The sequence below is a fragment of the Daucus carota genome, chromosome 9, assembly GCF_001625215.2.
Source record: "Daucus carota subsp. sativus chromosome 9, DH1 v3.0, whole genome shotgun sequence".
NCBI lineage: Eukaryota > Viridiplantae > Streptophyta > Magnoliopsida > Apiales > Apiaceae > Daucus > Daucus carota.
Window position 1 is genome coordinate 2,053,720 of NC_030389.2, and position 24,021 is coordinate 2,077,740.

At 34.7% G+C, this 24,021-nt stretch overlaps 3 protein-coding genes across 6 annotated transcripts; 2 read left to right on the top strand and 1 right to left on the bottom strand.

The window, feature by feature from the left end:
* Positions 1–5,977: 5,977 nt before the first annotated feature.
* Positions 5,978–13,578, bottom strand: LOC108203137 (polyprenol reductase 2). 4 transcript variants are annotated; one of them, XM_064084735.1, is made up of 12 exons: positions 13,449–13,578; positions 12,402–12,619; positions 11,658–12,004; positions 10,790–11,024; positions 10,472–10,570; positions 10,227–10,298; positions 9,192–10,120; positions 8,870–8,961; positions 7,845–7,929; positions 7,524–7,566; positions 6,934–7,083; positions 5,978–6,662 (listed from the first exon to the last, which is right to left on the bottom strand). In XM_064084735.1, the coding sequence occupies exons 2-7, from the start codon at positions 12,579–12,581 to the stop codon at positions 10,016–10,018; spliced, it is 1,038 nt and encodes a 345-aa protein (XP_063940805.1). In that variant the 5' UTR covers positions 12,582–12,619; positions 13,449–13,578; the 3' UTR covers positions 5,978–6,662; positions 6,934–7,083; positions 7,524–7,566; positions 7,845–7,929; positions 8,870–8,961; positions 9,192–10,015. The 4 variants fall into 4 exon arrangements, with proteins under 4 accessions (XP_063940805.1, XP_063940806.1, XP_017227384.1 ...); XM_064084736.1 differs by having other exon boundaries at positions 5,978–6,339; positions 6,509–6,662; positions 6,934–7,566; XM_017371895.2 differs by having other exon boundaries at positions 6,934–7,566.
* Positions 13,579–15,112: 1,534 nt separating this feature from the next.
* On the top strand, positions 15,113–18,101 carry LOC108202764 (pentatricopeptide repeat-containing protein At5g02860). Its single transcript, XM_017371296.2, has one exon. The coding sequence runs from the start codon at positions 15,267–15,269 to the stop codon at positions 17,775–17,777; it is 2,511 nt and encodes an 836-aa protein (XP_017226785.1). The 5' UTR covers positions 15,113–15,266; the 3' UTR covers positions 17,778–18,101.
* Positions 18,102–19,988: 1,887 nt separating this feature from the next.
* Positions 19,989–21,946, top strand: LOC108202765 (mannitol dehydrogenase). The gene is made up of 5 exons (XM_017371297.2): positions 19,989–20,185; positions 20,339–20,452; positions 20,644–21,157; positions 21,247–21,400; positions 21,483–21,946. Exons 1-5 carry the CDS (start codon positions 20,088–20,090, stop codon positions 21,683–21,685), a joined length of 1,083 nt encoding a protein of 360 aa, XP_017226786.1. The 5' UTR covers positions 19,989–20,087; the 3' UTR covers positions 21,686–21,946.
* Positions 21,947–24,021: the final 2,075 nt, after the last annotated feature.

Here is a 24,021-nt window from a genome sequence, read left to right on the forward strand (position 1 = left end):
TGTAGTGTTGAGAATACATGGAGGGCTTACAAGCGTGCATGCCGGAAGACATGTTGGTAAATATATTCTTACGACTGGAAGTATATTCTCTCATGCGGATCATGTGCGTTTGTAAATCATGGTATCGAATTGTTAGCAGCAGTTCTTTTATCAAATCAAATTTTTTTCAGAACACAAACAAATTATCATATACATTCTTTACCCACGATCGTTCTTACTCTTTGGTCGGAAGGATGGGATCAGGTGATAATAAGAAATACTACTACACGGCAGAGCAATTCGGGATAAATGTTCGTGAGCGTAATCACGGAGTGAAGGTTTATGGAACTTGTAATGGGTTGTTATGTGTGTCACATGTTAATTTAGGCGTCGATAGTATCGTGTACTTGTTGAACCCGATGATCCGAAGAGCGAAAAATATTGGAAAGATACCTATGGAAGTTCTTTATACCAATGAGCCTATTGGAGGTGCTGATTTGTGCCTCGGGTATTATGATGGTGATTATAAAGTGATTAAGATTGTTCGTGGTTGTGGTAGTTATCGCGTTGGAGTTTATAGCTTGAGTACTAATGGATGGAAGATTTTGAGTTGTGATAGTAACGAATCTAGTTTTGATAGTTTGTATGGTTATCCGTTGTCTAAATGTGTTAATGGCGTAGCGTATTTTGTGAAGTACACAGCTGGAATTGTATGTTTCGATTTGGATGATGAGTTGATCAGAGAAATCAAATTTCCAGAAAAGTTTAGTCCTGTCTGGCGTCCACGGACTTATTATTCGTTTACTCTGGAGGAATGCGGAGAATCATGGAGGCGCTGAATCCTCATGGGAGAAGGAATGCACAATTGCATTGAAAGCAGATCCTTACAATATTGGTGCGATAGGGCTCACATATAATAGTGAATACATAGTAAGGTTTGTTCGAGCAGGTTTTTTTAGACCAACTAATTTTAGAGTCTGGGACGATGATTTTTACTTGTGTGACTTGCGAAAATCAGAGTTAAAGAAATGCAGCCTGCCTCAAGATCTGTGGGCAATAGATAATCTTGTGGGGAATCTTGTTTTGCTTAATGAACAAACTTTATATCCTCTTGTGGATTCGGAGGCAACATGTACTGAAACGACGTTTGTATTGTGCAAGAAAAGACGGCCGAAGAAGAAGAAGAGGAAGAAGAATTTATTGCAGAAGGGACAGAATGGAATGCAAGGATAAGGAGGGACAGAAATGAAGAAGATTTAAATATCGTCGATTTCTAAATATGGTATTGGTAGCAGTTATTTCTTGTTAACTCATTTATTTTGATTATGAAGAATGAACTTTTTTATTACAAGGAGAGGTTTGTTGCAAAAATCTTGCAGATTCTTAATTAGTTTGCTGCTAGACTTTTATATAAGGAAATATTGCCAGAAAAATAGTAATTAAAACTCGAAATTCGCTATTCATGTAAATGTTAATCACTTTGTATAGGATCTCTATTTTCAAACATATACATATGCAGGAACCTTTATTTGCCTGGATAATCAGTAACAGCTACCTGGTAAACTCCCGCTCTATTTTCACTTTAATTTTTTCGATTTTCTTATGTAGCTGTAAAATGTACCTGAGCACGCTCCATGTTTCTCTTTTTGGTTGTTTCTCTTTGTGTGAGAGCTTTGCTAATCCACATTAACATAACAGCTCTGCTAATCCATACTAACATAACTGCCCTCAGATTCAATCTGCTAATTCACAATTGCAGATTTAAATCTCAGGGTTGTTTGCAGGGGCGGACCGAGTGTACGACCATGGGTGGCCGTGGCCCCCCCCATCCTTCCAGCAGCATAGTATTAGTACTATATAGTCTCTATATAATCAGTTGTAAAATCTGAAAATGGCCCCCCTCCATCTTTGTTTATATACACTTGGCCCCCCTTGTACTTCTAGTCTGCGTCCGCCACTGGTTGTTTGGTTCTTGTATCTTCGCAGAGACCTGAAGTTCTTGTATCTTCGCAGAGACCTGAACTGATTTCAGCACAAAATTTCTCATAATTTTATGATATGGTCATGTACTGTTTGAGTGATGAGTTCTTGAATCCTTTTAAAGTCTTTGTAATTTACATTCCATTTCCCCAATTATTATTCATTATCGATTGTACCAATTGTTCTATATCTTCAAAGTTTTTCAGAGGTTTTATTGACATGATTGATTTTGGAATAAGAAACATTGCAAATAGTTCTCGGTTCCTTTTCTCATGTTATTAATTAATTGTAGTCCAAAAGACCTCAATAGATAATTAAAGACATTTTTAGACAATATATATATAACTAGCTTTATAGCCATATTTTCGATATAGTTCAGTTGTCTTATTTCTTTTTGATATCATTTTAATATAATATGTATATAAATAATAGAATAAAGCTCTATGGTTTTATTATTTTTTTATCTAGACATTGTTTTTAAATAATATGGTGGTAAATAATAAAATATCAATCTTGTCATTTTTGAAATGTAAAATATTATATAACCTAATTGTTAAAATATTTTTATATATTAAAAAATAAGTGTGACAAATATATTAATTTCTAAAATTGAGCAACAACTCACTAAGAGAATCATCTCTCAGCATACATGGTCCCGAATTTTGTCGCTGGGTAGTGGTTACCCATAGCAGTGCTTTCAGAAATTTTATGAGAAATGATGAGTATAAGCATATGTAATCAGATATTCTGAGGCTCTGGTGCAGTAGCGTTGATGCCATTCCCTGAGTGTGCTTTTATTGTTTCCTGTCATCTTTACCTTGAAGCTAATGAGATCTCTAATAAAAGCTTTGAGTTTTCCAAGTACAATTTCAAATGTGTCATTGTGCAAGTTTTGGTCCGGCTTCTTACCCGGAACTTGAAGGGTTCTGGTGAATATATAACAAGGGAAAGTAAAATAGCAGGCAGAACCCTGTTGCATGCAGCAACAAGTTTTGTAAATTCAGAATCCTGTTGATAGCCTGTGATATCCCTCCACTGCAATAATATGCCATAATCACATTCCTAGCAATGCTTGATCGCCATAATCACATTCCTAGCAATGCTTGATCACTATATTTACACATTCAATCCACAATCCAGTCAGTGGAGAACACAAACATATAGTAGAGTGCACAGTAAAAAAGTTGTAGCAGATACACGACTAATCTAAGGATGACCTAGACCATCTGAAGCAGCAAGGAATCACTATCATACTACTTTTGATTAGTATAATAGCAACATAGCTCAACCTGCAAAAAATGTTCAAATCATGTTCAACTAAATTGTTGATGCACATTATAATTTCAAAAAAACCAATGTCAAGTGATATAATAGTTAAATAGTTCTTCGCGTCTTGCAGAAATTATCTTTGCCTAATTCTTCTACAGATTACGCAGTCATCCATTTAATTCAACTCACACTAGAGATAATGATGTGTGTGCGCGCGCGCGCGCCTTACTTATCCTAAACACTTTTTAATTATATCAGTTCTGCTTCTTATTATTTTTACCCGCAAACAAATAACTCTGATCTTCGACATGATTTTAACAATTTTGTTTTTGCCTAACATTTTTTGACTTTAAACACTGATCTTATTTTCCTCACATTATTACTCTCTTGTTCTTCACATACTTTTTCTTCACCACATGTTTTGTTGTCACAGTACCTAGCTCACATGTCGTGTATTTCTCACGACTATGAAATACCTCATCCCTCTCAACACTAATGCAATCAAAGATTTAAAAAAATTATTAACCATATCCAGAATTCTTGCAAGTGCATGTGACCACTCATCTATTATATAATTTCAAAATATAGACTCCATTTTCAGCAAATGCGATACAATATAAAGAAAAGGCAAAAAAAGGTACACTCTTGGTCTAGTTAATTACTTAATATGTGTGTGATTTTATTTTCAGTGGCATCAATAAGTTCCCAAAACCAATTTTTAATCAATAGTCATGGACTTTGCCAACATAAAGATCAGCAACTAGAAGGTAGAACTAATTCATCAAGCAAAGCAAAAAAGAAGAAGAGGAACAATGTATGCTAAGAGGAAGTAGAGGACCATGAAAAACATACCTGGTCCAATAGCGAGCAATGTTTTTATCCAGAGGCAACCTGTCCAAATAACAAACTTCATCATCCTCTAAATGTGATCAGAGTTTTTTATATATATTACTTTTTAGGACACCAGACAGGCCTTCAAGGCTTAGGGCTAGGCCTCTGTAGGCGAGCCGGTTAATTGCTGTTTTATCGAGAAATAAAACTAAGGCTGATGACATATATGTAGACGAGTCATAATTCGAAAGTTAAAAAAAATAAACTCAATTTGGCCAATGTCAGTATATTCCTCTACTTACAAAAGCAATCTTAGTTTTCTCTGCGATCTAAATTACAAAAATATATGGATAGTTTAGCTTTAAAGATTAATTTTCTTTTACAAAACTGCATCTTTTCCTCACTTAAAAAGCAACTTTACGCTTCCATATGGTCTAATCATCCAAATGAGTTTATGTTAAGAAACAAGTGAATCATAAAAACTATAGATACTACCTCAACATAAAACCAAAATCACATTTTCTGTGAGAAAATATTAAAGTTTTTGGAATTGAGACATAGACGTGCAGATTAATAGCTTTGTGAAACATATATCTTTCCCCACTTGCCACCAGAACTGGCAGTCCAATTCTTCTTAGTTCAACATCAATAAACACTCTAATGCGTAACTTACAAAAAAAAAATAAGGGAATAAAAGTATAAGTCGATATACCTGACCAGCCTTAGTTCAAGCACTTTGCAGGAAAGTTATTTCACCCAGGATTACATTTTATGTTGCTTTTGTAATATGTATCAGACTATCAGAAGATAATCTGTTTTTCTTTTGCTGGTGTTTTTTTGTCACAGTATCTCGCATGTCGTGTATTTCTCAACATAACGAAATACCTCATCCCCCACAGTATAGAGAAGGGGAAGGGGCAGGGGGGGGGGGGGGGGGGGAGTACACTCTTGGTCTAGTTAATTACTTAATATGCCTGATTTTATATCCAGTGACATCAATAAGTTCCCAAAACCAATTTTTAATCAATACTCGTGGACTTTGCCAACATAAAGATCAGCAATTAGAAGCTAAAACTAATTCATCAAGCAAAGCAAAAAAAAAAAAAAAGAAGCGATTATGCTAAGAGGAGTATGTGACCATGAAAAACATACCAGGTCCAATAGCGAGCACCATTTTTATCCAGAGGCGACCTGTCTAAATAACAAACTTCATCATCCTCTAAATGTTTTTATATATGAATACAGCAGATGTCAATTTTTCTGCATAATTTTAGACCAATAAGATAAAGACAGCGTTATGTTTTTCTTGAGTAGTTGGCATACCGAGACAGCTTAAAGCCTCTTATACTTTGATCAATATTCACTTACTGTAATGAATATAAGTTTGAAATATGTACCGGAATCTAGTACCACCGAACACAAAACAAAATTACACAACAGACTCCGGACTTCTGCATATTCAAACAAGCATACAGGCAACAACTTAACATTTCTATGATCATATGCCAGGAACTATACTGAGGGCACGGACCCAAAGACAGCTAATGGGTGTCAATAAATTGATAAATGAAATTCAAACACACACTAAATAACAATACTAAGATACCATGCCCCATGTGGCGTAAAAAAATACATCAATTTGTCATCTGGTGAGACAAAATTTCATATGCAAAGTTGATTCACAGGTTCCACCAGATCTGATCATTTCTAGTTCGTGATATAATATTCTTGGTTTATTTTTTGAGACTTTATTTGCATTATTTAGGTTATAATTATGTTATCAAATGTAATCCTAGTCAAGGAAACAAACAAGAAAGATAAATTAACTATAAAAACACTAACCAGAAAACAGAATGAGAATCATATAGCAAAACCAGCTTAATTTATAATATTTTTTCCAGGAAATGAAATTACTCACCTTGCATGGCCATCACCATCAAAAGGTGACACATAATCCTGAGTAGCATTGAATATTCCTCGTGTTATAGCAGATGCAGCAAAATGCCGAGCACCAAAAAGCTTTCTTTTGCATGAACCAGATGGGAAGTCCCTAGTAACCAATATGCATTCTTGACAACATCATCAGAGAAGCTTAGGTGTGTGGGATCAATTCCGGTGTCAATAAACCCGATTACTATTCCTTCTCCAGCAGTATCAAATCCACCCTCCTGGGGCCACGCCCCTTTGGTAGCCCCAAAAATTGTCGAGTGTGTGTTGTTTCAGTCCTAACTGAGAAATCCAATATGACATTTGCCACTTCTTTCCTCTTTGACAGCTTAGCTACATTCACATTTCCCCAGAATTGCAAGATACATATAATGCAAGTATGACAAGAATTTAATAGAAAAAAGTAGAAACATTAATCTATCAATAATATAGACTATCATGAAGTGATCATCATAATTTAATGGTGAATAAAATGAAAGCAGACTGCACATTTAGATTTCACCTGCAGGGGGTAACCAGAAGCAAATCCGTTAATCAAATAGCGATAGCGGTAGAGTCTTAGATACTTCTCCCCTTTTAAAACCCTTCTCAATATATAGCATCATGGAAATCGTGCAATTTAATGTCCATGATACCGATCAGTTCCTGAGATATTTCTGAATCCAACAAATTTTTTTTTAGAAAATAATGCATACGTAAATTCCAAATACCAGCAACACAATGTAGAAAATATTAAGGAAAGAAGTTAAGGTAGAAAATTAACAACAATATGAAAGCGAAACATAATCATTAAAATAAATAGAACATGATAACTAATGATAGGTGATTTTAGAAACATTAATCTATCAATAATATAGACTATAATGAAGTGATCATCATAATTAAATGGTGAATAAAATGAAAGCAGACTGCACATTTAGATTTTACCTGCAGGGGTAACCAGAAGTAAATCCGTTAATCGAATAGCGATAGCTGTAGAGTTTTAGATACTTCTCCCCTTTTAAAACCTTTCTACATATAGCATCATGAAATCGTGCAATTTAATGTCCATGATACCGATCAGTTCCTGAGATATTTCTGAACCATATAATTTTTTTTTAGAAAATAATGCATGCATAAATTCTAAAAACCAGCAACACAATGTAGAAAATATTAAGGAAATAAGTTTGGATAGAAAATTAACAACAATATGAAAGTGAAACATAATCATTAAAACAAATAAAATATAATAACTAATGGTGATTTACTGATTTTAGAAAAGGCATTTAAAAAGTAATGCATTCCCATATTACCTCAAGTTGAGTACATGATGCAAGAAATGGATACAATGAATCTAAGGATGGAAATGAAACAATGCTCAAGGGAAGGGGCCAAAAAGATTGTAAAATGAATAAAATATATACTACTAAATATAGTGTAACATTATGTTAAAACAAGCATTATTAACATGATTGCCGAAACCCACTAACCACCAAATGATTTAGTGGTTGTGGGCGGCTCAGATCCAGGGAAAATACCAGCCACGTGATTGGCAACTGTAGGGTTTCGCTCACCATGAACCTGTAAAGATCACAACATTTAATAAACCATCTGTACTATCAAAGATATGTAACCTCAGATGAGCTCTTTGAAATTAATTTCATTCTGTAGACGATTAACACCAGATTTTTAGTTCCCCATCTTTACACTCGGGTTACTTGTGAGTTTTGCTGGGTATACCTTCCGTGTAAACCTTTAAAGAAACATTCTCAAGTTCAAAGTGTATGTTCAACAAACACATAGGGACTAGTTATTGATATTGATTCGAGGGACATTGGTACATATCAAGTATCCATTACCTGAAGTAAAGACGAAAGACCAAATTTTGGCTGAAGCTTCTTTGGGAAAATGAAAATATGAATAAGAAAGACTCCTGGAGTTGTCCTGTGTGAAGAGCAGTGACAGCAGTTATCAGTATTTTAATTGACTGAGAGTTATCTTAAAACCAGAAATAACCACGAAACCAAGATCTAGTGGGAGCTATCCCAACAACATTTAACTTCTAAAAGATTAAATTCTGAAATTTGGATTCTTTTCCCAAAAAGCATTCAATCCCATTTATAGCTCACTTTGGTTGGACGGTTATCCTAGAATAATTTGCAATAAATTTGAAACTCTAGTATTTTCCAAGTGAGATATATCCCTGTGACAATGAACACTTGCAGTTGCAGGTGAACAAAAGTTTAATAAACACTTATGCAACAAATAAAAGAAAGGTATACAACAATGCATAACAGAAAGAAAGTATACCTGCATAATATATATCAAATCGGATGCCATGCAAGGTCCCAAACAGCATCATCATAATCCAAAATTTCATTTTCTTTTGGATTAGATTACTAACCTTAGTTCAGAGTACAATTCTAAGAGCCCAAAGCTATTGATCACTTTATGACCAAAAAAAGAAAGAAAAAGCTATTGATCACTTGAGGTTTGAACGAGAGTAAATTAAGGGCAGAAAACTGTCCTGGTTCTTTGCTCAGATGAGAAATATAGTGTGATGCCAATGATATTGGTCTAAAGAGTAGTTCAAAAGCTTAAGATTTTTTTACATATTTCCGATATTATTTTTATTCAATGCAATACTAACTTAACTCTCACTTCACATGTAATGACTTGGGGCTGTGTATCCAGTTTTCATTTTCAAAACAAACCAAATTTTGAAGAAAAAAGGGATTCCAAATGAAATATATTTCTTTCTATTCTCGAGATAAAGCATTACAACTATGAATTGGCCAGAAGAAGAGAATCATAACATGATTGAACCTCTTTCGAGAAGTGATCCATTAATAAATGACAATGAAATTTGTGAGTAGCATATTACCTGCATATACCACACACCAGTGCTTGTATAATCAACTGCTCTCCTTTGGCCAATCTTTCTCATTCTCTTTATAGCAAAACTGTCTGCATGTGCTGCAACATGCATTAGAACCGAATCATCAGCACATATAAAAGCTGTTTTATCATCATTTCCAGCAAAAGGATTATTACACAACAGCACCTCCCCTCTATCCCGTTCAAAACAAAAACAGTGTATGTATGTAATGTGGAATTGTGGATTCAGCCAGTATATACAAATATAGAGAGTACAACATTTACATAAGAGACCTACGAACATTCAAACTATTTGATGAATATCTCACCATTTACAGCAGAAGCAAGCTCCTCTTCTCATTTTGCAACAGCATTTCACGACCAGCATAAGCTAGCCTAGTAGCCTTCTGCCTTTCATCATAAGAGGGTCCAAATTGGTCAGCAGCTCTTCCAGCACTTACAGTATCATCTAACTGTCACGAAAATAGACATTGCTAGTACTAAAAAGCATTTGGTGTTATTTTCTGAAAATAAACTAACCAGAACTTCTTCACTATCCACCTGCATAAATTCAGGAAGTGGAATAGTATGTCGGGAAAAGTGGACTGTCTAAAGATACTTATCCTTCGAAAGCAAAAAGGAATAAATACGTCTTAAATGATGCAAGTCAACTGAACTCAAATCAAATTATTGACAGAGGTTATCCAAAAATATAGGACAACAATACTTGGCTACTGTCAGTGACAGCTTAGGCATCACAGACACACCAATGCAACTTCTATGGGTAATAGGAAATTTCTAACTATTTTCTGCAATCAGGCCCATCATGGATCAATAACGTATTTAAATGAACCAGATCCCACTTGAGCTGGTTTTAAAAAACAATTTTTTCAGCACCCCCTTGGCACTTCAGCAGTGGGAAAGGAGAATACACTCTAGAGACAACTTTCATATCTTACATAATGGCACAGTTCATTACGTTGTGAAACTAAATAGAGAAATGTAAATAGAGATGGCAAAAACGTGCTGAGAACCAATTAGCATTATATAGATATGGTACATCATCCAGAGATATCTAACAAAATTTCATTCAGTCACCACCATATGTAAATATCTACATATAGCACAAGGGACATATATTATTACATTAACATTAGTAAACAAATGGTATGATAGCCCGACGGTGGCTGGGATAATTCTCAAATTTGCAAAGATACCATCTGTGTGTTTCCACCGCTGCAAGTAAAAGATTTGCAACCTGCAATCAAAATTACTTTGTAATGCGTATTTTAGGCTTAGCAGAGTTCGATATCAGAATTATGTAATTGATTATTGAAAATTACTAAAGAATTCAACAAAAGTACCACAAATGAAAAAAGTAACCAGATTGTGGGTTCTGCACATCCACTAGCAACCAGAAGACCACCATATATAACCTAGATCACATAGATTTGGTTTAAAACGGTAGGAAAAGAAAATGAAATTTCACACAGGTCCCACAAAACTTGTATTAGACATTATTGGCATAAAAGTGATAATACTGAGAACCAGACATAATATACAAGTCCAAAGAGAGTTGATTAAAAGTACATGTTTAACAAAAACTCACAATTTCTGCCAGATAGTGAGGAGATGACACTTGATTAAACCAATCACCTCCAGGAATTACATAGGCTTCAGCTTGAGTTTTGTTTTTTCGCAACATGCCCTGCACTTAACCAAAAGGTTGATCTTATGAATTACCGAAATATACTGTGAAGTCAAGTGCAAAAAGCAGCCTAATTCGACCACATGACAAACAAGATGATAAATTGTTCCAGTATTTATAAACAATCCAAGTAACTTTGTTTGTTTTTCCATATCTTAATGGTATTGAAAAATGCATACAGAACATTAATCAAGAGGAGCGTCTGCAGCTAAAACTTACAAGGATTGCATGACATCTTCGTTGGTGAATCCAGCCCCAAGAAAAGAGACCTGCACCTATCCATGTATACCATCTCTGTCTAACAAGAGGAACTATAATTTCCCATTCATTAAATTTGTTGATTGTCATCTGATTCTCTCCTCTGAAAGTGAACTCCTCGATCCAGTTTATCACAAATTTGAATACGTCAGGTGCAGAAGTACAGCAGAGGGACAGAGGAGCAGCTGTATAAAAGCTAACATGAAAAAGGTTACAATTATTAGCAATAAGTAAATTCGATTCTATTTTAAGCATGTCTAGAAGGGGATAAAAAAATTCATGCAGTAATCATTCAAAGTATAGCAGATGAATCCTAAAAACTTAAGTTGGATTAGTCATAATCAAAGAACAATTTGTCTATAAAAAAACATGACAAGATGAATTAAGATCAATGTCAGGTCTATCAACTCACGGATACAGTAATTAAGATTTAAGAACCTAATTTTTATGGAAGTGATTACCAGAATGCTGCACTAAATATGAGAATTCAGCCTTCAAACTCTTGAAAGTATAAGAAAACATAATGAAACTTTATGATGAAGTGGTGAAGGATTGCAGTTAGCATAAACAGCAAATAAAAACTGAATGGTTCCTGTATCATTTTTATACTTATTTCGACAGAAATAATGTCCTAGCATAAATTTGTCTTGTGCCTTTGACGGTCAGACCTGATTGGAATTGCTTGTCTGAAGTAAATTGTACAGCATTTTACAAGATATTAGACTTCTCCAGTTAATATCTAAATCGTACAACTAATGGCAACTTCACAAGTATGAAAAAAGTAAAAGGATTACAAAATATGTTATCAAAGAATAATCAGAGAACTTACTATAGGCCAGTCAGATAACCAAATATGTGCATTCGAGCTGATGGACTATACTTAAAAATGTACATAGTCTCATATAACCGTCGAAGGACATGAGCTTCCATTAGCAATAGAAGAAACACAGATTGCAAGACCTTATTTTTCTGGTTTGTTGACTCTGAATGAAACTCAAAAGAGGATGTGTCCGAGCTTCCCGTCAAATAACTAATCACAGAAGCATATAACATTGTCTCCGACATATATGGTGTCATTTTATATGCATACCACCAGTTGGCCACGAGCAGAAGTGTTGTCCACAGGACACCAACGACATAGAAGTGACAGAAGTATTTCTGTGGAACAGTGAGTCTCTACAATAACAGGATATCTTATCAAAATTTATTAGCTTCGTAAGAGATAATTACATACAAGCAACTAATTGTTAAAGACCTGGTATGTACGTATCTGATTCACATTGTAATAATACTTTCACCCAAAATCTTAATCATACGTTTAACAAGAACACTTCATTCATCACCCAATCTAAACCTCAATTTAAAAATGAGTGGTGTTACCGACAAGCAGTTGGTAAATTAATTTTGAGTGTTTGAGTTTGTATTTTTAGCCATAATTATTTGTTTAATCAAGGTCAACAGAGAGTCAACTTCAAGTCACTTTCAGCAGTAACTAACTAACTAAATAACTAATGTAACAGAAGTCAATTAAACACCTTAAAGAATAAAAATACACAAATGTGTGTATACTTACAGTGGTAGAAGATTGCATAATTTTCCCTCTCTTAGCAAACCCGGATATAATTTCACGAACTGAGTCGAGTCGAGACGAGGGCATCAAGGCAATGAGGATTGGGAAAATTCCAGCAGTCCAGGCCACTCTCAGCAGCCCAGAGAGCAGCCCCATCTCCATCAACTCATCCACATCAATCATCACAAAACACTTGTATACCTACTTGTATAGTTGTAGACCTATGATATACAATATTAGCATTCAGGGAAGTTGATTTGTGACCAAACCTTGTTACAGAAAGCTCTCACAGAGACGCGACATAGAGACTAAATTGAAAGTTGAAACAACTAACAGAGCTTAGATAATTGGAAACCTATGTCTAACAAATTTATGCGATGTTGAAAGGGAAAAAATAGTACTGTATTCCTTTTATCTCGAAGGCTTAAGTGTAATATTGTGTATTATATAAAAAAATAGTCTTGGGCTCGAACGAGGTTGGTTATATTGAAACTAGTATGACATTATTATTTAAATAGTTTTATTATGAGATATAAAGTTCTGATGGCCTGTGTTATGTACTGCAGCTGCAGCACACTAATTATGCGAACATTGTTTACTATTGTAATTAAGCTGTGGTCGGAATCCATACTTACCATCAAAAGTTTATACTCAGAGCAGTCATAAACTCAATACATTGCTCAAAGACATTTTCGTTAATGACCATTTTTAATGTGAAATGCTTTGCACATGTACACGACTATCTGTGCTGTTTATGAAGCAAATCAAAGCAACATAGAATCAGATTAAGTTAAGCATACCAAAGGCAGTTTAAGAACAACAAAATTCAAAAAGATCAACACAAACAAGTAAAACTTCTTTCAGACAAATAATCAAACAGTTATGTTGCCTTTATAAAGGATTCCATAGAAACAAAATCAGCTTGTCCATTTGAATTTTATAGTTATCAATAGATTACAAAACCCTTTTGTACTTGTACATTAATCCAAAAAAAAAATCTAATTTGCAACATAATTTTTTTTTAAAAAAATTAAAATTGAGAACCCGTACCTTAGCTTGTAGAAATGGCGGGGGAGAGAACACGATATAGCGGGGGAGGGAAGAAACAACAGCACCCAGAAAAAACGAAATTAAGGTTAAAAATTAGGGTTAAATCATTTTGATTTGGGGATAGATTAATTAAAACAAAATTTTAAAAAATATCATCAAAAAATAAATTTAATCTATTTTAATATATAATTTTTTATTTTTTAAAATAATAAATAAATATTTTCTTGGTTAAAAATCAGTCAATTTGACCTCTCGAAAATTAAAAGAGACATGTAAATTGTGACGGAGGGAGTATTTTAACAGAAAGTCGGAGAGGGTGTATATCGTTCTTGAAATGTAAAAATAAGGGATACGAGTTGAGTTTCTCAAAACATGAATACGATATCGTTTTTGAACGATAATTAAGAGGTGCGATATACAATTATTTCTTAATAAATTCACCTTAAAATGGACAAAGGTTTCATTTAACCGCCGCTAAAAAATCTGTTAAACTTAGGGTCTGTTTGGGATTGCTGTTGAAAATTGCTGTTGCTGTGAGTAAAAGTGCTGTTTAAAAAAGTGCTGTTTATAAAAGCTGACACTGTTTGGTAAATTTGATTTCAAATGTGCTGTTTGAGTAAAAGCTGAAAACAAACTGTTTGGTAAACTTTTTGTTAAATTGCTGTTTGGAGTTATAATTATAAATAAAATGATATTTTATTCATTATTTTATAGACAAAAATATTGAACAACAAATTAGAGTTGTATAAAATAAGAAAATAAAAAATTAATTAAGATAAAAATTAAGTTTTCACAAAAAAAAGGATAAAAATTAAGTCAAACTAAAACACTTCAGGATTATCTTTACAAAAAAACGACTACGAGTCAAATTCCAACTAAAACACTATAGGAGTAATGGTGAAGGAGGATGCATGATGCTTGCTTTATCTTAATGAAAAGATAATTTGTTGTTGTTTACTACACATTATTACAATAAAAATATTTTATACGTGTACTGCAAGTTTTATTAACATTTACAATTTATTAATACTGTTTTTTTTAAAAAAAATTAACTAATTTTTTTTAATAATCTATCAAGTTTTTAAAAGAATATATGTTATTAATATATATATATATATATATATATATATATATATATATAATTTGTAATAATATATATTTCATAAGTTCATTTATAAGTTATTAAAGTCAATCTCTTCATTAAACTAAAAAAATATAAAGTAAGTAATGATATACAAATCATATTTATATTATAAAAATATGTAGGAATAACTATTAAAATTTATGATTAAAAACTATATTCTATTTGCAAAACTATATAATTAAGGTGAAATATTTTCAAAAGTAACTTATCATTTATTTTATATATTCAAATATAAAATAAAATAATTTTTAGTATTACGTAATTTTAAATGCTTAACAGACAATAATAATCCAGATTAGAATAAAAAAAGTATTTCATAAGTGTGTAATGCTTGTTTTTGTTGTTTTATTTTAAGAACAAAAACAATTGCATGTGCTAGGGTTTGATGCCAGCACCTGTAATAGCGGGGCGCAACAGCCGCTTTTATGAAAAGCAGGGGTATACCTGCTTTCTGTAAAAGCAGCTTTTAGACAAAAAGCGCTGTTAGAAAAAGCTGGTTTGGTCGTTACCAAACAACCTTGTAGCAGCTTATTGACAAAAAGCTGCTGTTGTGGTTGTCAACCACAACCCCAAACAGGCACTTAAAACCCAGCTTCACACACTCTTTCTAGTCTCTCATGTCTTGACCCCCAAAAAATCTCTTTATGCTTTCATTTCCTTGTTGAAAATCTTCAATGGCTGAGAAGCTTTCAGTCCCTCTTGTTCTTCCAAACCCACCACCCACAAAGCCATTTTTTCATGAAACTCACCACCATCCAACCTCCACTCCTCCCTCACTAACCCCTCTTTTTCAAGATTATCTTCTCCAGCAAAACCCCAAGACCAATCTCTCCCAGACCCATAAACCCAAAACCCCAAATTTCAATTCTTTTTCCAGAACTCGAAAGCGTATTGGGAAGCACAAGGACCCAAATAAAGGCAAGCCATGGTCAAGTTCTAGTCTTTCTCCAGTAGGTGAGCAAACCCTTCAAGCTTTATTGAATTCGGGTTTCGAAAATGATGAGTTTGATGGAATTATGTGTAATTTGGTTGGTTTGGATGAGGTGGAGTCTTGTTTTGATGTAAAGTCTGTGTCTTTTGATGTTTTGGGGGTGATTAAGGGGTTAGGGTATCATAAGAAATGTGATTTGGCTTTGAGGGTGTTTGAGTGGGTTCGAAACCGAGAGGGTTTGGAGAATTTGTTAGATGGGTCTGTTGTTGCTGTGGTGATTAGTATGCTTGGGAGAGATGGGCAGGTCTCGACTGCTTCGAATTTGTTTCATAAGCTTTATAAAGATGGTTTTGTTGGTATTGATGTTTATGCTTATACTTCTTTGATAACTGCGTGTGCTAGTAATGGGAGGTATCGAGAAGCTATATTGGTTTTTAAGAAAATGGAGGAAGAGGGTTGTAGACCTACTTTGATTACGTATAATGTGATTTTGAATGTGTATGGGAAAATGGGTATGCCTTGGAATAAGATTAAGGCGGTTTTTGATGGTATGAAGGGTTCCGGGGTTGCTCCGGATGCTTATACTTATAATACTCTGATAAGTTCTTGTAGACGGGGGTCTTTGTACGAGGAAGCTAAACGGATTTTTGAGGAGATGAAGGTAGCGGGGTTTACTCCAGATAAGGTTACTTTCAATACATTATTGGACGTGTATGGGAAGTCTGGGAGACCTAAGGAAGCTATGAATGTTCTGAAGGAGATGGAGTTCCATGGTTTATTTCCTAGTATTGTTACTTACAATTCGCTAATTTCAGCTTATGCTAGGGACGGTATGTTGGATGAAGCAATGGAGTTTAAAAATCAAATGGTGGAAAAAGGGATAAAGCCGGATGTGTTCACTTACACTACGTTACTGTCAGGCTTTGAAAAGGCTGGCAAAGATGAGGCTGCAATGATGGTTTATGAAGAGATGAAAAGTGCAGGCTGCAATCCAAATATCTGTACCTTTAATGCCCTGATTAAGATGCATGGTAACAGGGGGAATTTTAATGAAATGATGAAGGTTTTTGAAGAGATTAAGCTTTCTGGTTGTTCTCCGGATATTGTTACTTGGAATACGCTCCTGGCAGTGTTTGGGCAGAGTGGTTTGGATACAGAAGTATCTGGAGTATTTAGAGAAATGAAGAGATCAGGTTTTGTTGCTGAGAGGGACACTTTTAATACGTTAATCAGTGCATATAGCCGGTGTGGAGCTTTTGACCAAGCAATGATTGTTTATAAGAGGATGATAGAAGCAGAAATAACTCCTGATCTTTCCACCTATAACACCTATTTAGCAGCATTGGCACGAGGAGGGATTTGGGAAGATTCTGAGAAAGTACTAGCTGAAATGAAAGATAGAGGGTGCAAGCCCAATGAGCAAACATACAGTTCGTTGCTACATGCTTATGCTAATGCGAAAGAAATCGAACGGATGCGTGCTCTTGCAGATGATATCTATTCTGGTAACATTGAGCCACATGTGGTGCTTTTAAAGTCTCTTATTTTAGTTAGTAGCAAATGCGACCTTTTAATGGAAACTGAAAGGGCTTTCTTGGAATTTAGAAGGAAAGGTTTTTCCGCTGATATAACTATTTTGAATGCCATGGTTTCCATATATGGTCGGCGGCAGATTGTTACCAAGGCTAATGAGATTATCAACTTCATGTTAGAGAGTGGGGTAACTCCTAGTTTGACAACATACAATAGTTTGATGTACATGTATAGTCGATCAGCAAATTATGAGAAATCTGAAGAACTGCTGAGAGATCTTTTAGGGAAAGGAATCAAGCCTGATGTCATTTCATTCAACACGGTAATATATGCTTACTGCAGACGAGGTAGATTAAAAGATGCATCACGTGTGTTCACAGAAATGAAGAAATATGGAGTTACTCCAGATGCAATTACATACAACACCTTCGTGGCCAGTTATGCAGCTGATGCAATGTTCGTGGAAGCTGTTGATGTGGTTCAGTACATGATCAAGCAAGGATGTAGACCAAATGAGAGCACATACAACGCCATTGTAGATTGGTATTGTAAGCTTAACCGTCGAGATGAGGCAATCAAATTTATTGCTAACCTTCGCCAACTAGATCCACACATTCGTAAAGGAGAAGAGACTAGATTATTAGGCAGAACTTCGAAGGTGAAACAATCAAGAGAGAGGAAAGAACCTAAAACATGTTTTGAATCTTTGCAAGATACGTAAAAGTTGTAGCTCAGTCAGGATTTCCTGAAAGTCTCTAATCGCTATTATCTCGCCAGCCACTTCTGCTGACTGTATTATGTTGTATGCTGGTAGGACAAGATCAATGATGTATGCTGTTGTATACTATAATTTTGGCCTTAATATACTGTAGTATCATATAGATTGTGTATATAAGGATTTTGAGGTATATGCCAAGTTTCGAGTGTGCAGTGCAAAGACCTACAAAGGCACCAGTGGGGATGTCAGATGTGTAAATGTCAGAAACTCGAGGTATCTACACTATTCACAATATATTACTATACAACACTGCCAGTTGTTGAATCTTCCCTGAATGTTGTTTTTTTTCTTCTTTATGGTTATAAATCAACAAGCTTATATGAAATGGTTAATATAGTTGTTACATTGTAGTATTATACTTGGTTGACATGCAAGTCATCTTAACTTCAAATTAGTTAATTTGGTCTGTAACATCTTTAGTTTCTTGTTCTTATAATCCAGTGTTGTTAAAATCGCGATTAATCGCGCTTTGCTTGTAGGCTTATGTTCTACGAGTTGCGTTTGAGCGATTTAAGGCGATTATGAAATTGGCTAAAATTCATGCTTAACTCGAGATTACTCGCAATAACTCGCACTAAAAAGCGCAGAAACTCCCAAAAGACCAAAAGAACCTGAAGTAAAAAACTCTACTTTTCTCGACCCCCTCTCTTCATCTCTCTAGGCCAATACTTTTTCTTTGATATCCTGATCTTAAATATTTGGCATATATGCTCAATTTTAAATACTATTTTTGACGTGTGTTAGGTATTTGATTAAATCCCCTTTAGAAATTACTCTCTTGAAAGGTACCAGGTACCAATCACTTGGGTCATAATTAAAGATGAGTGTTAACATTGAATGGAAATTTGAGAATCATGTGGAGAGACATGTAAAAATTCAATGTTCGCTTTGTAAACATACTAAATGTTATTGATTGATAGCAACTATGATATATTTATGTGATATTTTCACTCTATTTGACTATTTGAGACTATAATTTATGTTTGAAACTAATATTAGAAGTAACATTCTCAAAATTATAAAATTATATAGATAAGCTATCTTCAATCGTGCGAGTAACCGCGCTTCACGAGTTAAATTGGAGCTTGCATTGTTTTTATTTTGCGCATTTCACAACACCGTTATCATCTTAGCTGACATCAAATTTCTTGTTGCCACAAAATGATGACAATTCATCTTCATCATTAGTTGCGGAGCTAGAATGTAGAATCTCTTTTCTTCATGTAAAGAGATGAATGGATGATATGAGGCAGTGCTCTGTTCTCCCTTTCGACTTGTGTGAAGAGAAAACAAGACGAGATATATACTACTGCTACTAATAAACTCTCTCATGTTCATTTACTTTTGTTATAGACATTCTTGTTTTTTTCATATTAATTCGTTTATAATTTTTCATTACATTCCGTCTTCCTTCTATTCCCGCCAAATGAACGCAAGTTTTCGAAATATTCTTCCCCAGAAGGCAAAGAACGAAAACCAGTTGGGTCATTCATCAATCAGATTTCTGTAGCAGAATCATGATTATGCTAAAATATGAATGAGCCGCCCACTAGGAATAGAATACTTAATATAACAATGTTATCACTTTGCTTTATCAATTATAAATATAAATATTTTGATATATCCTCCTTGCATGGTTCAAAACTTACAAATTATTGATTATACAGATACTCTGGGGTCTCCTATAAGAGATTATATTGAATTGAGAATAAAGCTTGGAGATCACAGAACTTACAGGAACTTACCTGATGCAACTGGATCAAACTATGACAATATTTATATACTCTCTCTGTCCCTCTCATTTCTTTACGTTACTTTTTGGCATGTTTTTTAACACTCATTTAAAGTATAGTTTCATAATATATTTTTAAAATTTTTTCCTCCGGAATAAAAGTTTGATGTTTAAACTTTTATTCAAAAAAAAATAGAAAAAGTTATGGAACTATACTTTATAAGAGGCTCAAAATGCTTGCAAACAGTGAACGTAAACAACCTAGAGTACAGAGGGAGTATTTAGAAACTATGACAATACTCATATGTTCAAAGTTAGTTGAGATGGTCAAGTCAGGTTTTGTTTGTCCCAGGCTAGGAGGCATCACGGCCTGCGTCACTGTCCAACTTTCATCACTATAAAAACCCACTCAGCCACTCTCTTTTCTCACCAAAACACTCATATTTCTTCTCTGTCTTAGTACACCGAACCAAACATAACCAGTATATCTCGTTTACTTCTTCTTAGTTTTAGTAACACACATGGCAAAATCATTAGAAACTGAACACCCTGCAAAGGCTCTTGGCTGGGCAGCTAGTGACACTTCTGGAGTTCTTTCTCCATTTAAGTTTTCAAGAAGGTATACTTGCCATGCATATATTTTTTCAATCAAATTTTATTGAACGTGACAGTAGTACAAATCACCGATCACTAGAAATCACTAGTTTCACTATAACAAATAAGCCATATGTAATTTGATAAAAATTAATTAATGTTGTTATGGATTATGCAGGGCAACAGGTGATAATGATGTAAGGTTCAAAGTGTTGTATTGCGGAATATGTCATTCAGATCTTCACATGATCAAGAATGAATGGGGCTTCACCCGGTATCCTGTCGTTCCAGGGTAACTACTTGTCCTTTAATGTTTTGAGTTTCTCTGTGTTTGATTATGTAAATTCAAATAGACCAGAATTTATATATTTCGACTATAAAGGGCTTGAAATGTTTGATCAGCAGTGAAGTTAGTTAAGGAAAAATGCAGATTTATCGTACTTTATGCTAAATGATAAGTAATGACTGATATTATTGGCACAGACACGAAATTGTTGGTGTGGTAACTGAAGTTGGGAGCAAAGTTGAGAAAGTCAAGGTTGGAGATCATGTCGGAGTAGGGTGCTTAGTTGGATCTTGTGGTTCGTGTGATAGTTGCTGCGACGATTTGGAGAATCACTGTGCAAAGCAGGTACTGACTTATAGTGCTCTGTATTTTGATGGAACCATTACTCAAGGAGGGTATTCTGAGTCAATGGTCGCGGATGAGCGCTTCATTGTTCGTTGGCCAGAGAATCTGCCACTTGATTCTGGTGCTCCTCTATTATGTGCTGGGATCACAACTTATAGTCCCCTGAAATATTTTGCACTCGACAAGCCTGGTACGAGGGTTGGTGTCGTAGGCTTGGGTGGGCTCGGCCATCTAGCTGTTAAGCTGGCTAAAGCTTTTGGTGCACATGTCACGGTTATAAGTACTTCTGAAAGCAAAAAGAAGGAAGCATTGGAAAAACTCGGTGCAGATTCGTTTTTGATAAGTCGTGACCAGGAACAATTGCAGGTCCATTGAAATAAGCGTTTATTTTACATTTTTGTGTATGATTTGCTTCAGAGATTTAATTACTGATAATTATTCATCAATTCATTTAGGACGCAACGAGCTCACTTGATGGTATTATAGATACTGTATCTGCTACTCACCCTCTTGCTCCATTGCTTGGGCTATTAAAGCCTAATGGAAAGCTTGTCATGGTGGGTGGACCCGAAAAGCCTCTTGAGGTGCCAGTGTTCCCTTTGCTTGTCGGTAAGCATTATGCCGAGCTAATTCTTTTTTAATGTCCATCATTATTCGAAGAAATCATGCCCAATGCTAGTACATTTGACAGGGAGAAAGATTCTTGCTGGGAGTAATATTGGCGGACTGAAGGAAACGCAAGAAATGCTTGATTTTGCAGCGAAGCACAACATTACAGCCGATGTTGAAGTTATTCCAATGGACTATGTTAATACTGCAATGGAGAGACTTCTGAAGTCTGATGTCCGATACAGGTTTGTCATTGACGTTGCAAATACATTGAAGAGCGACTGACCGAATGAAGTTCATGGAAGTTTATTGTTGTTCAAAATAAGTTGTCTTTGTAAAATATTTCATGTTTCCAGACATCGTGTGTGTTTGAATTGTGGTTGCCAAATTGTATTTTGAGAAAATTTCATCTTTTAATATGTATAAATAAACTCAAAAATCGTGCTCTCTACTAGGGATGATAATTGAAAATCAAGAAAATTATTGACAGCTTTGGTTATTTTTCATTTAACTTTATTTTGAAAATGATTGGTAAAATTTAAACTATTGGAAAAGTTGTTGTCTTATGTTCTATTTAGCTATTTCCACATATGCAGCTTAAGTATTTACTAATTCTCCAATCACCAATAATTTTGCATTTTCAGTTAATTAATTTCATTTGTAATCATCTGCAAAAACTTAAGTGAAAAAATTACACAAAAATGTCTGGTTCCTTCGGGTTTCTTTCTTTCATTGAATGCGCTACAAAGACAAACATAACTGCACACTTGATGCACATGTTAGACTAAAATCTCAAATATGTTAGAACTACTGATCAAATCAGATGTTATACGATCTTGTATTTTGTAGTCATGAATTTCGTAAAATATTTAGTGTTCTCCCATACTTCACCACATTTATTTCCCCTTCTAAATTATGATTACATCCTATCATTCTAATTTAAAACAACATAATATATGCATATATATTACTATGTTTCATGTCGATAGTGTGTAAATGATCTCCCATTTTCATCCGACTAGCATGTTCTGCAAAATCATATTTTTTGCTCCCCAGATGCTGGTGGTCAATTGCATGAATGCTCAAACATCCATGTACCTTCGACTATCTGTTACCGGGAGTACTCTTGCTAGCGCAGAACATTCCTATAAGCTAAAGGAGTATACTTACCACTGCAGTTATAATCTCCACATATTTCATACTTTGTCGTATTGATTAGTAACTAACTACAAATTAATACACTTTTGATTAGTAACTTATGAATACAAACCAACCAGAAGTATGTGAAAAGATTTACAAGGCAGAAGCAACGTGACTGAATTTAAAGGGCATCCCTGGCCAACCAGCATGGCTTAATAACTATGCCAGAGGGTACAATAAGGGTAAAATTTAAAAGGACAATGACATCCATAGTCACAGCTGATCTAAACAAATCAACCCACAGATCATCAACATTCAAACAAACCATGAGCATATAAGAGAGCAAATAAAGAACATACATGTAATCCCAAACTTTGAAGTTCTATGGCCCTTTTTACTCTGCCTTGTCAAGTAAACTTTCAGACTACCGGTTCTGATCATCAAGGCGTGAAGTGGAAGCCTCGTGTCCTTCATCCATGCTTAACTCTCACCAGACAAATCAGAGTCAGTAGTTAAGTCAATAAGCCTAATGGGTTGTCACTGGATAGTTCATAGATTACTATCTGAGACAACTCCTCGACGCAAAAGCTCTTTAAGCTTTCCAGCCTTCCCTTTCTTAGTTGATGTTACTTCTTTTTTCCTGACCTTCCTTTCTAGGTGCTCCTTTGGCTACAACTTTTGCTTCATTTCAGTAATCACTCTCTCATCGAAATCTAATCATAACACGCTCATTAGTTGCCCTCGTTACTTTCCAAGCCAGGCCTCCTATTCTTCTAGCACTTCTGATTCTCCTCTGGAAGATGGAAGGAGACTGGTGGTAAGTTCCATAAGTTCGTATCAGAAATCAAAGTCAGAATTAAAAGCCCATTATCTGTAGTTTCAACTGGTACGCAAGCTAGAAGAATCTGGCTTCATTGTCCTTCACTTTTTAACGGTAACGTTAATTTTTAACAGAAATGATGTACTACAACACATTTTTAGTAAGAGAATGTGTACTGCAATTATCGAAAATATGTATACTAAGATGTATTTGGGGTCAGGGATATAGTTTGCAAATAATTCCATAATAAAAATTTAAGTCGAACTTCAATCCAACACAGCCGTGTTTTAAAAATCTTAGATTTTACCTTACACCTGTACATGTATATCTAAATGTCATAATCATTCCAAATATATATAATTAAACATATGAAAAATTCAACTAATGCTACATTCTAATCTCTTCAATTGAGAAAAGAGAGCATTCGATGATATATTTAGTGTACTCCAATACCTCACTTTACTTTCATTTTATGTTCATAAGCACATATATCAACATTTTTCATGTAGCTAATGTGGTAAAGGGTCTCCTGTTTTTCATCTAATTAACATGTTTTGTAAAGTCATTTTCTTTCTGCTCCCCACTGTGTTTTTCTCTGTCCTCGGGTCAATTGCTAGTGATTTCGAATCTCGACCTCTTGTTAACGAGATAACTCGCGGAA